Source organism: Danio rerio, chromosome 9, assembly GCF_052040795.2.
Source record: "Danio rerio strain M-AB ecotype USA chromosome 9, GRCz13ab, whole genome shotgun sequence".
In the NCBI taxonomy this organism is placed as follows: Eukaryota; Metazoa; Chordata; class Actinopteri; order Cypriniformes; family Danionidae; genus Danio; species Danio rerio.
Window position 1 is genome coordinate 9,853,157 of NC_141029.1, and position 13,395 is coordinate 9,866,551.

A 13,395-nucleotide genomic window follows, 5' to 3' on the forward strand; every position below is an offset into this window, starting at 1 on the left:
GTGACCTTATTCTCATTAAAAGCACATACACATATAAATTTTTTGTTTGTTTATAAACTAGATTTACGAGACAGTTTCAAATTTTGCTGATAATTATAAATATGACTTTTATTCATTAGCTTAGCCAACAGTTTTAGAGAATTTAAAGATATTAAATTCACAGAAGCATTTTAACGATGGCTGCTAAGTGAAATGGCTTGCCTTTCTAGGGAGTAAAAAATACAAAATAAGTGTCTCATTTAGGCTACACAGTAAACTTGACAACACAAAAAACGTATGATTGGTTTTGAAGTAGAGGTCTTCATAGGTCCAAATATTTGGACCCAAACCCAAAGAGACACATAACTGTACTGCATGGACCTGTTATGCTATTTAAGAATGAGACCCAAACCCGTACATACCCAAGATATGGTTTAAAGTGGTGGTCCACTACGAAATCATATTTTAAACTTTAGTTGATGAGTAATGTAGCTTTGTGAACATAAACATCGCTGAATGTAATACGCTCAAAGTTCAATGCAAAAAGAGACATTGGCTTTTACAGAGTTAGCTTAGCAAAGCCTGCAGCAAACAAAGTCTTGGGACTACATAAAAATACAGTGAGGTCACAAGGGCTTCAGGTTGCGCATATTCAACACACGCATACACCCCGTGCAGTAAAGGGGTGTGGCCAGAGGCGCTGTAATGTTACAGCAGAGAAAGGTAAAAAGCCATCTAAATGCTGCAATTTTCACAGAGATTCTTCTGTTTCTGTAGTTGGGCATCGAAAGGATCCGACATAAAGACAGAAGTGCTTACAGTTTAATTTTAATTGTTCAGAGAATTATAAAAAAATATATAGCTAGCATTTGACATCTCCCAGAATTTTTCCCAGTTCAGTGCTGGATTCAACTAAAACTCCTCCAAACAACCAAGCTGTGGATTGTGAGCCACAACCTGTAAGTTTTTAAAATGTTAAAATTGGTCAACTACATGCACAGTTTATAGCATTAACTGTATGTTGTAGCGAGGACATATACAAGGATGTAAACAACGGTAAATGCTGTTTGGCACCACTATAAATTTAGCTACAAATGTGTATTTGTATGAAATGTGTATTAGTCAAACTGCTGTAAACAGCCACGGTCTTCACCAGCGCTGCAGTGTCTCTCTATGTGGACATTTTATGTGCGTTCTACATCTCAAATAACAAACTCGCAAAAAATATGTGAATGTTTTATATAACTTACACATGCTTATTCTGAATATATGTGAAAGACACTTGTTATGTTTTATCCTAAAGAGCAGGTGTGAGGCTCAGCTGTGTGCTCTTCATTTTCTGCCTAATTCAGGCAAACTGAAGTGCGTGCTTGTAGAGGCATGATGTGGTGACACACAAAACATTCATGTTAACTGACCAATCAGAGCCTTGAGGGCTGGCCTTTTAGAGGGAATAGGGAAATATGATGTTGTTCTCATGTTAGCTGAGTCCCAACAACAGAAATATTTGATCATCATCAATATCACTCTTTACAGTACTCAATAAATAAATGACTGGCGCATTAGTTTTATATTCAAGTCCCATTATCTGACCACTGACGAAAATGAAACCAAGATCTGCTATTTGTGGTTGAGGTAATGGACGTGTGTGTGTGTGTTTTACCACCATATTTGCTGCTTACTTGCTTATTTGATGCTGTTTATATTTGACTGTCAAGCACAAAGATCCTGTTTTAGTGTTTTGACTTTGATGCTTCAAAAACATTTTAATGAATTTAACAACTAACAGCTTCTTCCAAAAATACATTTTACAAATTTATTCTATAGCGTACTTATGCTGTAAACACAAAAATTGGAAAAAAAACTGTTAAATGTCTTATTTTCATTTTATAATAACAAAGAAATGAGGAGACGATAATTGGTCATTCGTTTTGTTTTGTGTTCATGGCTTGTTGTCATTGTAACTGTGATCTGTAGACTTAGAGCGGTCATGTTTTTGAGCAAAATGAGCAAAGTATGCTATAATACAGTCCCATGACACTTCACCTCCACCTATCACTTCACCTTTCTTTACACAGTTTGTGTTCCGTTTTTCCACAGTTTGATGATGAACATAATGTTCCCATTGGACCCAAACAAATTAAATTTGCTTTCAGAATAAAAGTGAACTTTGGACCAGTTCTCTGTTCTCATAACAAGCTCCTCGGCAAAGGTCAATGTACCCTTTTGATTCTTTCTGCTGATCTGTTTGGGTCTTTCAATATTTCAGTTCAAATTCTCTTAAACATCAAGACGTTAAAACACCCGTCAAGACGAACATTTACTCTTGTTTGAACACTTACAAATAAGACAAAGCAATGACCTCAACGTCTAGAAATTTGTAGGTTGTTTCCTAATTTGATCTCACTGCATATCAAACCTGTTGCTTGAGATCTACATTTACTAGAGAGCTCAATTCCAACCCTGATTACACACACCTGGCTGTGATTATCAAGCACTACTTCAGATGCTGGTTGTTTTGTGGGGGGGTGTCTGGATAGTGAATAACACTGTTGAGAACCGGGATAGGATGCAGCGGGTTTTGGGCGGCCGTTGCGATCGGGTACTCTACCAAGTTGGTAACCCGGGGGTGTTTGCAGACTGTACCAAAGAGGGGGTTGAAATTACGGGAGTTTTCCAGAAAAAAAATAAAAAAACAGGATGGTTGCAGGTATTGCTTACCAGTTTAATAATGATTTGATCTGCTGTAGTTAGAAATCAGACTGTTATATCTTCCAAGCGTTATGGCTTATAATGCGGTTATTTCGCCATCTTGTGGATTAAAACATCAACTGTCTTTGGTCTACTACACTATGGCAGGTTAATGGCCACAAACGAGCTCTCTCAGACATTGTAAATATTTAAAAATAGGCACTATTCTTACAAATCAACTGCATAGTTGCAATCTAAACAACTACATTCTCGACTTAAAAAAGCCTCAAAAGTACATTTTGTTGTCTGACAGCAGTAATATTTGTCATATTGTAGTGTCTCTGCTTGTTACTGGCTGTATGTGGGCGGAGTAATACACAAAAGGTAAAGAGGCTGTACGGGTGCTGATATTACTTAAATATCTCACGACTATTAGCCAGTCAGATTCGAGAACCAGACAGAACTGTTGTATAAACTGGAATATCACATAAAAAATTAGCAAATAAAGCAACGTTTCTTTCAAGTGAGTCAAAGAGGAAAATTGCCGAAAGCAGCATTTGCTGGTTGCAGGAGAATCCACTTTGGGCCTTTTTGTATATAATATGTTACTTGCGCCTCAGAACATGAAATGCAATAAATACACAGTGGCTTTTAGAGGTGTGAGATTGCTCTTTAGGAGCGCAGATGCCCAAGAGATAATAAGTTCTGGGAGGTAATAATACTGAACCACTTTGATGGCAGACTTTGGCTGAGGGATTTTAGAATGACCAAAACAACATTTCAGATGTTTTACAATGTTGTTTACTGGTTTGTCTATTAATGCTCTCCCATTAAACCTATTTTTAAGCACATTTTTTCTTATTAGATCAAATATTCCCAGTACTCAGTTGTGCCCATATGTTTCTTAATGGAATTGTCAACTTGTATTCACATCTTGCCATTTCCATTAAGCATTTTTTATGTGATAAGGTGAAAAGATAGATCTAATTATATGGAAGATGAAGATGGCTATGGGCTGATGAAGAGAACTTGAACAGGGCCACTATACTCTTCATGTGAAGTGCCATGGGATTTTTAATGACAACTAAAAGCCATCTGAAGGACATTGCTTCTTATAGTATTGATTGCGTTCTTGTCATTATACTATACATAGACTGCTGGGTAGGCACTTCATGATAGCCTCAGTAACATCTCAATAACAATCTTCCATCCAGGTACTGACCTGACCCAACTCTGCTTAGATTCAGTGGGAACCCAGGAGTGATATGAATGTGCTCTGATGTCTTGCAACACTAATTATGATTTATTGTCCTCCAATATAGTTATTGATCTTGCTTAGATTTGTTTTTTTCAGCTTGTTTGTTTGTTTGTTTGTTTGTTTGTTTGTTTGTTTGTTTGTTTGTTTGCTTGTTTTTTCAGGCCATGGGCTGCCTGCAGGGCTGGCAGAAGTGGAGATGATCAAGAGGGCAAGAATTAAGCGAGCTTGGGAAGCGACTCTTCCCCCGCTAAATGACCTCTCTCAGCTCGACAAGAGAAGGAGAATGATGGAGGAGATGGAGAGGAAGGAGTGGGCCTTTAGAGAGCAAGAGATAGAGAAGTGAGCATCACTTAAAGGAAAGACTCCATTTAATGATTAAATAAAAGGTCTCGCATTAATAAGAAAGGAATCAAGTGATTTTCTGACTGTGCCAAAAATATATTTTCAACTTAAAAAAAAAAAGAAAAAGTTAACGTCATTGTAGCCCTGTACTGAGTTTAATCTAATGAATACAACATTTTTATTTTGCAAAAGAAAGACAATCATTCAGGTTTGATGGCTAATATTCATGAACTAAATAACATTGCTATTGTCTGCTTCCATAACTTTTAGCCTCATAGTTTGATTTTGGTGCCATGATGCCATCATTTTGCTGTACTGGTTGTTACCAGGTTACCAAAAAAATAATAAAAATAGCGTGCTCATCGTTACTGGCCGATAGGGGCCAGTAACAATCCTGTCTACTGCCCTGAGTGTTTAACCCTGGCCCCGGGCCACTGGGCAGTCCTTATTGTTGAGCCCTGCTTAATAAGTCACCTAGATTTCAACCTTTTTTGAATCCATTCAGCAGATTTCCGGGTCTGGCAGGCCACACTTTTAATTTAGCTTAGCATAAAGGGACATCATGGGACTTTGTTATTAACAGTTGCCATGATAGTATGCAGCATCTGAAACTAGTCCCCAGCTAGATACATAAATAAAAGAACTGGGTAAAGTCAACATGTCATGGTACGGCAGCTAAGTCCCTTGATTATTACGCTGGTCTGAAAGTATACTCCCTAGCCAAAATAACCAAAAAAAAACAACTTCTCATTTTTCTTTGGTCTTAGTCCATAATGAAACTTTAGAAGAGTCAAGCTTTAAATAGGAAAATAATGAAAACAATTTTAAATGTTTTTAACCAAGATGCTACTGGTCTTATCTGATTCAAAGATTTTTGCTAAGCTAAGCAACAAATGCTCTAGCCAGACTCGGAGATCGGCTACTTTGAACACTTTCAGTTTTTCAACAAAGATAACGTTAGTCCAGTTTTGAATCAGCCATTATGCTTATGCACAGGTGTTTTAGCTCCGCCCTCTTTTGAAAAGTGGGCTGGGAAAACAATCTCAATTGAATTTAAAGCAGCAGTCCCCAAAATGCCACAATTTGGATCAAAGCCTAAAAGGGGCAGTTCTAAAAAAATTACTTGTGGTGTATTTGTAGCGGAAACTCCACATACATACACTCTCTAGGAACCTGGGAGATTATTTCACATCTAGTAAAAAGTAATAAAAACCTCTCTTCTATAAAAGAGAGATCTGGGGAGGGGTGTAATCGTTTATGCTGAGCACTGTATATATTTTTTGACCTGTTGTTGTTTGCTTGATTATTAGGCTGCAAGAGACTCGACTGACCCTGCTGTTGCAGCTTCTGCGTCAAAGGGAGGAAGAGCAGGAGGAGGTCAAGATGGAGCGACTGGATGCTAGCTTTTCCCAGCGCCAGAATGAGAAGGAGGCACGTCTGAAAAAAATACGCAGTGATTACATCATCGGTAAGGCCACAGTTTGATAAATTACTGTTATTATGTGGCTTTTAAAAAGGCCTAACATAAGCCAAGAGAGCTTTAAGTGCTTCAACTTAAGAAAGCACGTCCAAATAGAAAAAAAACACCAGCATGTGCGCTGCAAATCCTCACAACACAAATAGAGACAGAAAAAGCTCTGCAAAACCTCAAAAAAGGCAAACACAAATAGAAAAGTGCTGCAAGTCCTCACAACACAAACACAAATAGAGAAATGCACTGCAAATCCTCACAACATAAGCACCACAATGGAATTATTTTTATTAAGTGGATGAATTGAAAAAAGTGACATGAAGGTGACCTGAGGGTGAGTTTTTGTTCATTATAACACCCTGATTCAAAAAACTTCTTTGTCTTTTACATATTATTAGCCTAAATAAACTGTCAATTAACTTTAAAACAATATTCGATAATTAAATTAACATAATATCCTCAACCAAATATAAGTTCAAGGTTACAGAAAATAAAATTGCAATGCTTCATTATTAAAACGAGGTCAAAATACATAAGAATACTAGACTATTTAAAAATATACACTCACCGGCCATTTTTTTAGGTACACCCATACCGAGTTCTGACCCTATCATCTGAATGTTGCAGCAGAAATCGAGACTCATCAGACCAGGCAAAGTTTTTTTTTTTTTTTTCAATCTTTTATTGTCTAATTTTGGTGAGCTTGTGTAAGTTGTAGCTTTAGTTTCCTGCTCTTAGCTGACAGGAGTGGCACCCGGCTTGGTCTTCTGCTGCTGTAGCTTACCTGCCTCTAGGTTCAATGTTTTGTGTGTTCAGAGGTATGCTCTTCTACATACCTTGGTTGTGAAAAAAAGGGCCTTTCTATCAGCTCGAACCAGTTTGCCCATTCTCCTCTGACGTCTGGAATCAACAAGGCATTTGCACCCACAACTGCCGCTCAGTGGATATTTTCTCTTTTTTTAGACCATTCTCTGTACACCCTAGAGGTTATTGTATCTAAAAATCCCAGTTAGGTCAGCAGTTTCTGAAATACTCAGACCAGCCCATCTGGCACCAACAACCATTTCAAAAACCATTTTAAAGTCACTTAAATCACCTTTCTTCCCCATTCTGATGCTCGGTTTGAACTGCTGCAAGTCATGTCAAATGCACTGAGTTGTTGCCATGTGATTGGCTGATTAGAAATTTGCTTAACGAACAGTTGGAAACTTGGTATACCTAATAATAGTGAGTGTATACTGTATGCAGGCCCTTTTAGTTGGCTAAATTTGCAGTGTGTTTTTAATTTGTGATTGAGCTCCTGCTGTTAAATCGATAATGTTTTCTTAATTTGCTGCAGTTTTTTTTCTATTTGCATGTGCTTGTTTTTGTCAGTTGTAACGTTTTAAGTTCTCTTAGAGCTACTTGAATGTGATTAAAAATGCGATTTTGCCATTGAACAAAACACTTTTACACAATATTTGATTTCAAATAAAAAAGGTTGTGAATGAACTACATACAGTAAATGTTTCATACGGAACTCCGATTATCCTGCTTTAATGAAGTTTATCCAACGTCTTACTGTTTCTTACAGCAATGCGTAAGCTGCTGGCAAAGCGGAAAAATGTGGAGGGAAATCTGGAGAAACGTGATATTATAAAGGATTATTCAGATTATGGGTCTCAGATGTATGCTCCTCTGGCTCGGACGGGCCAGACTCCTGACCGAAATTCCAACCGCAGCACTGTCAAGAGTCACTTTCTCAGCACGTACCAAGGTTTGCTTCTGTTTGTTGACTATCCAGCATAGTGTAAACTTGTTGATTTTCTTCACATATTATTTATAACAGTATGAGTAGCATGCTATCAAATAGCAATTGCATTTTCATATAATTCTTTGTAAGATCACTTAAAACATACATATTGACTTGTGTGTGTGTGTGTGCATATATATATATATATATATATATATATATATATATATATATATATATATATATATATATATATATATATATATATATATATTACATATTTAATCAAAAATAAAAATCCTTGTTTAATTAGCCTTATTACAGGGTTTCTGCAGGGTCTTAAAAAGTCTTAAAATGTCTTAAATTTTAAAATCCAAATTTTAGGCCTTATAAAGTCTTAAATTTTCAGAAATATTGTACTGTAGGTTTTAAAACTTATTTAAACAGGTCTTAATATTCCTTTGTTCATGTATTGCTACCAAATCTGGCCAAGACCCATTAAATCATCAACAATCAACTCAATAAAGCTTAAATAAATAAGTAATTTTTAACTTTATTTATCATAATGATTTAATTATTTTCCTTACAATAACATTTGTTTAAAAGTTCTCCATGTATTTACTGCTGAGGACACTGACCTGGACAGATTGTTGTGCATGAATTTAGTTTATTATAGTTTTTCAAACTTTTAAAACATTTGTTCATTTTTCTTTTATTTTCTTTTAGTTTATTTTGTAAATATATAATGTGTATGAATACAACTAGCGAATATTAAATGCTTTTAATAATAATGTATTATTGTATTATTAAATTATTAAATAAAACAAAATGATAGGGCAAATAAAAACCTTTTCCATCTGGGCCATTTGGAACATTTCTTAGCCTTTAGCTCTTAATGGGTCTAAAATTCTGTTCATAATGGTCTTAAAAATGTCTTAAATATCTTAAATTTAACTTGATGAAACCTGACAAAATCCTAAATTAGTATGCATATGCTATGTTTTTTTTCTGAGCCGTTACAATGCTTACTTTTCTCCAGGTCAAAATATTTTGGGGTTTTAGATCTTGATCACACCAAACACACTTTCTTTGCATTGAGAGGTGACTTTTTGAATGATTTTCTTATGGCCATGCACACCTCACGTTTTAACCGTCAGCTGCGCCTCTCATTTTTTACAGTTGTGCCTTTTTCATTATCCAATTAACTGAAAGCAAAGGTGGAGTTTTAATTAAGGGGACCACAGTGTTACTTTTAAAAATTAGAAAGACTAAATTTTCACATGGATAAAATTAGTCCTGTTTTGAATCTGCCACTATCCCGACGCATAGACATTTGTAGCTCCTCCCTCTTTTCAAAAGAGCACAATCTCATTTGAATTTATAGCAACAGTCACCAAAACTGCACAGTTATATACGGCAAAAATTATTTGTGAGGTATGTGAGCTAAAACTTCACATACAGACTCTAGGGAGCTCAGTGAGGTAAGGTCTTTGCACACAGAAGTCTGAAATTTTTATATGCATTTTTTCTTATTCATATGCAAAAAAAAAAAAAAATTGTCACGTAAACAAACCTTGCACACTGAGTCCGATGCGTATTAATTAATCCATTATGGAAAAAAAGCAAAACATTTCGGAGTCAGTTCAGGCAGTGATACTTTGTTCTTCTCTTTCCTCTCCAAAATAGAAAAAGAAAGAGGAATAGGCTACGTATTGTGTTCATCCAATACTGCATAGAGAGGAAGGACACACACACACTAAACAGCAGCAGCGGAGAGGTGTGTCAGTCACTGAATTAAGTGACGAGTTTTCAAATGTCCGCCACATTCTGTCTTTATTTTATGCACCGTGATTGTCATAAATTGATCTGTAGCTCAAATGATGGCATTCTGTATTTAGCTTTTTGCTTGTACGGGAGCTCTGAATTGTCAAAACACCTCTCAAAGTGCTTTTCAGATGCGAAAAGCTAAAAAAAAAAAAAAAAAAAAAAAAAAAAAAAAAACCTGGTTAAAAAAAGTTTTTATGATGGATGAAAGTTTCGGAGACAGTAGCCCCCTTCACACAGTGATACCGGTAAATAGCCGGGGAATTTCCTGAACGACTACCGATAAATAAAAAAAAAGCACTGTTTACACAAAGAAGGAAGTTCCAATTTTTTCCTGAAAAGACCATTCACACAACCATTCCAAAATCCCGGTAAATTCTGACATCATTAACCAGAAATGTCCACTAAATGGCTGCGCTTGTATTTGTAAACATTTGACTACATCACAAACTCTCTGGATGGATCAACATTGTGAACAACTTTGATGAAAACGTACAATGATCGATTTGTGATTGATCAATGATCGTACAAGGGACAATTTCGCATGTTGAGATGTACATAATATGTGTGTGTGTTGGCACTTACCGGCTGCTTCACATCCACACTCGACGCGTCAAGCAACTGAAGGAAGATGAGCTTAAAGGTAAAAAATCAACGACTTATCATAAGCATCTTATCAATAATTATTTACACAGTTGACATTACAAAGAAACATATAAACGTTATCTGACTAACATCTAGCAGATAAATGTGTGTGGAAAAATATTCAAAGGCTTTTATTTTTATAAACCATGTGGACGTGAATGCATCTAAGTGTTCTGATTGGCTAAAGTAGATTTCTCATGTTAACCCGTCCTAGAGATGCAAGCACTCTTTCCGGCAATCTTCCTTCTGCGTACACACAACGAAGCATTCCGGCAAATTACCGGTAATGTTACAACGTCTCTTTCCGGAAAATAGCTGAAATGAATTTACTAGTATTTTCAAACAGGACCTGTTCTCACATACAGACCTTTTCGGAAAATTGTCCGTAATTTTCCGGAAAAGTCTGTATGTGTGAAAGGGGCTAGTGTGTCAATACGATTGACTCTACGTGAGGTTGAATTTTTCTTTTAACATGTAAAAAAATTAGATTCAGTGTGCAATAACCTTATTAGTCACTTTTAAGTTATCCAGAGCTGTATGACTTCACAAATTGTGAATATCACAGTATTATAAAATATTACAATTATAACAATATCAAGAGCAGCACTTGCGCACAACCCGCGACTAAATTGGTGGTTGTTTAGCGACATAAAATGTGCAGTGCAATTCTTTTTTTCTTGCTAACAAAAAAATCCAAATGGAAAAGCACATTCTTTGTGAACAGCTGCTTAGTTCATGTGAAATCAAATTTTAGAATGTTTGTTTTGCTAGCGTATATTTTCATTCTGTAGATGAGCAATTAACCCATGTTAATCTACTGAAAAAAGTTTGTTTCGGTAATCTTCAAAGTATGTTGATGTAGTTTGACATCTTCAGCCACAATATTCTTAATCAAGCCACTCTTACTGTTAATTTGCTGTGAGGGAATGAAGTGCTACAAGGAAGCCCCGCCCACTACTTAATATTATATTTCAGTTGGAAGAATATCAACAAACTAAAGTCCGCAAAAACTTTAAGTTCACTTTGACTATAAGGGTTAAATATATATATATATATATATATATATTTATATATATATATATATATATATATATATATATATATATATATATATATATATATATATATATATATTTTTTTTTTTTTTTTTTTTTTTTACTATAATTTTTATTTTTCACTTATAATTTTTTACTTTCTTAAAAAAAAAAAATCCAGCACAATCTGCAAATTAGTATCTGAAATTTGAAAAATTTTGCCCTGCAGTGAAATCTCTTTGTTTCTCAGGTCTTTTAGAACTGGAAGCAAGTCTTTCTCCATCAGTCACACTGCCTCAAATTAAAGTGCCAAAACCTAAAGTGACTAAAGGCTTCATCAGCCGCTCAGCCCGCAGAGATTTAGAGCTCATGAAGACTCATCAGGTAACGAGCAGCTGGCTGCTTTTCACACTCAACCACGCTGTAGGAGGAGTGTGTGAAGTGGCAGATTTCACCCTGAGATCTCTCTTCACTAGGCTCTGAAAGAAGAAAAGGTCTGCAGGGTAGAAAAGAAGCCTCTCCGGTTCCTCTTTAAGAAGGAAAAACCTGTCCCGCGACCCCCAACACCAACTGTGGAAAAGCCCCCCGAGGTAAAGCCAGTGTTTATGCTCCAAACAGTTATGATCTTCCTTTATATATAAGGAAGTAGATCTGGCTTTTGGTAAGGGGGAAAAATACTGTACAAGTGAAAACATGTCTGTATGTCTGTGGGTTGGGTTGACTGTTTACATAAGCACGCATATGTTATTTTCAAAAATAATTAATGTCAGCTTATAGCTTATAATATGGTGGCTGAAAGAACTCAAATGTGCCACAAGTTCAGATTAAAACACACTCAGATGGAAAAACACTAACAAATTGATAAAACATCAGACAACCTACACGCATGCAAATACACATGCAAATACAGAAACGTACTGTAAATAGTGCAGACCAAAATGCAAATGTATCGGCGGGGATCCCAAAAAGTGTCAGCGGTGTTGTCGGAAATCTGAAAATTGGGTTTTTACTTTATTTTAACATCCTGGTCACATGGTTGCGATTTGTTTGTTTATTTGTAGCCCAAAAAAATTGGACGAATTTCACGATTAACAATAAATTAAAAATGTTATTTTACAAATATAAAGTCTAAACCTGAAGCTGCTCGGTTTGCAACTTTTTTAGGTTCGAAACACATTTCCATTGTGGTCTTTGCTATTTGCAGTAAATTTCTATTTGTGCTGAAAGAATTTACAAGACCACGTGTTGAGACTGATGAAGATGTTTTTTCTATTTGTTAGTGTTTTTCTATTTGCAAGTGTTTCGCATTTGAGATCTCTGATGCTGCATTCACACCAGACTTGGATGAAGCATCAAGCGTGATGGATTTACATGTTGAGTCAATGCAAAGACATAAAAACACATCCTGTGGCCCGATTCGTGCGAATGAGGCAGCACGAATGAACCCACATAGCAAAATATCTCTGGCCCAGATCTGGCCCACACAGTCAGTTTTTGCTTGGCCCACATGCCGCAATGAAGTGATGTATTATAAACAAATTTCAGGAGGAGCACGATCAGTCTTTGACGAGGCTAATTCAACACACACACAATCATGATATTATCCAATCAGCTCAAGAGCAAACCCCTATAAATAGTCCATAGATATAAACATTAGATGTCGCCTACCCTGTTGTTGTCTATTGGAAGGAATGCGTCATTAGAGCCACCATCTTGGTACAGGGTAGCGCTCCTTTAAAATTAATGCGGGACCAAGGTACAGTGGAGGACTGTGGCCATCCAAAGCCAGAGATATACACATATATCTATTATCGGGAGTTTTCCTGGATGTTAGTATGTAATTTTTCTTTTCTAATTACGAAAATTATAATTTTACATCACTTTTCTACATTGATAGATCAGTGACCGCACAGGCATTCCTGACAAAAAGCTTGTGTTTGTGTGTACAGAAATGTACTAATCACCCTCCCTGTTAAATTTGATCTAATCATGTCCGGAAACACAGCTCCTCTCCTGCTTTCACTTCTCATACTGACGGAGGGAGCGATTCGTTTGTGAATGAATCTCCGTTATGAACAACTCCTTCACTAGCCGACAATAATGCAAGTTTCTGGCAGCGCAGCATCTCGTTGTCATATTTCTTTTGCATTGTTTGCTGATTTTATTCTACAAAACTAGCATAAGCCAAGTGTTTATTGCGAGTTGGAGCTGCTTTGCCTTATGGTGAATGCAGTAAGTGATCATCAATAACATTACCTGATTAGCACAAAAGTTCAGAACAAACAAAAACAGAAAAAAACTTAAGCTTACCTGCAGTATGTAATGTTCTGCCTTTGTGCTTTGTTTTCTTTGTTTGCTCGTTACTACACCCGTAGACAGCGCTAAAGTCCAGCATCTTCACGTAATAACACTGTCTTGA

General features: G+C 36.2%; 2 protein-coding genes across 6 annotated transcripts in view; one reads left to right on the plus strand and one right to left on the minus strand.

The window, feature by feature from the left end:
• LOC147842272 (uncharacterized) overlaps nucleotides 1–13,395 on the minus strand; it is a 543,494-nt gene that overhangs the window by 104,452 nt on the left and 425,647 nt on the right. The gene's annotated exons all lie outside the window — the stretch shown is intronic.
• cfap91 (cilia and flagella associated protein 91) overlaps nucleotides 1–13,395 on the plus strand; it is a 57,182-nt gene that overhangs the window by 14,218 nt on the left and 29,569 nt on the right. For 4 of the 5 annotated variants that reach the window (XM_087267496.1, XM_087267495.1, XM_087267498.1 and 1 more), the window contains exons 7-11: nucleotides 4,090–4,267; nucleotides 5,581–5,738; nucleotides 7,315–7,497; nucleotides 11,227–11,360; nucleotides 11,453–11,566. In XM_087267496.1, coding sequence (XP_087123622.1) covers nucleotides 4,090–4,267; nucleotides 5,581–5,738; nucleotides 7,315–7,497; nucleotides 11,227–11,360; nucleotides 11,453–11,566 — 767 coding nt within the window. Of the gene's footprint in view, nucleotides 1–4,089; nucleotides 4,268–5,580; nucleotides 5,739–7,314; nucleotides 7,498–9,159; nucleotides 9,251–11,226; nucleotides 11,361–11,452; nucleotides 11,567–13,395 lie in introns of all 5 variants that reach the window. The other variant, XR_015499199.1, reaches the window with a different exon arrangement.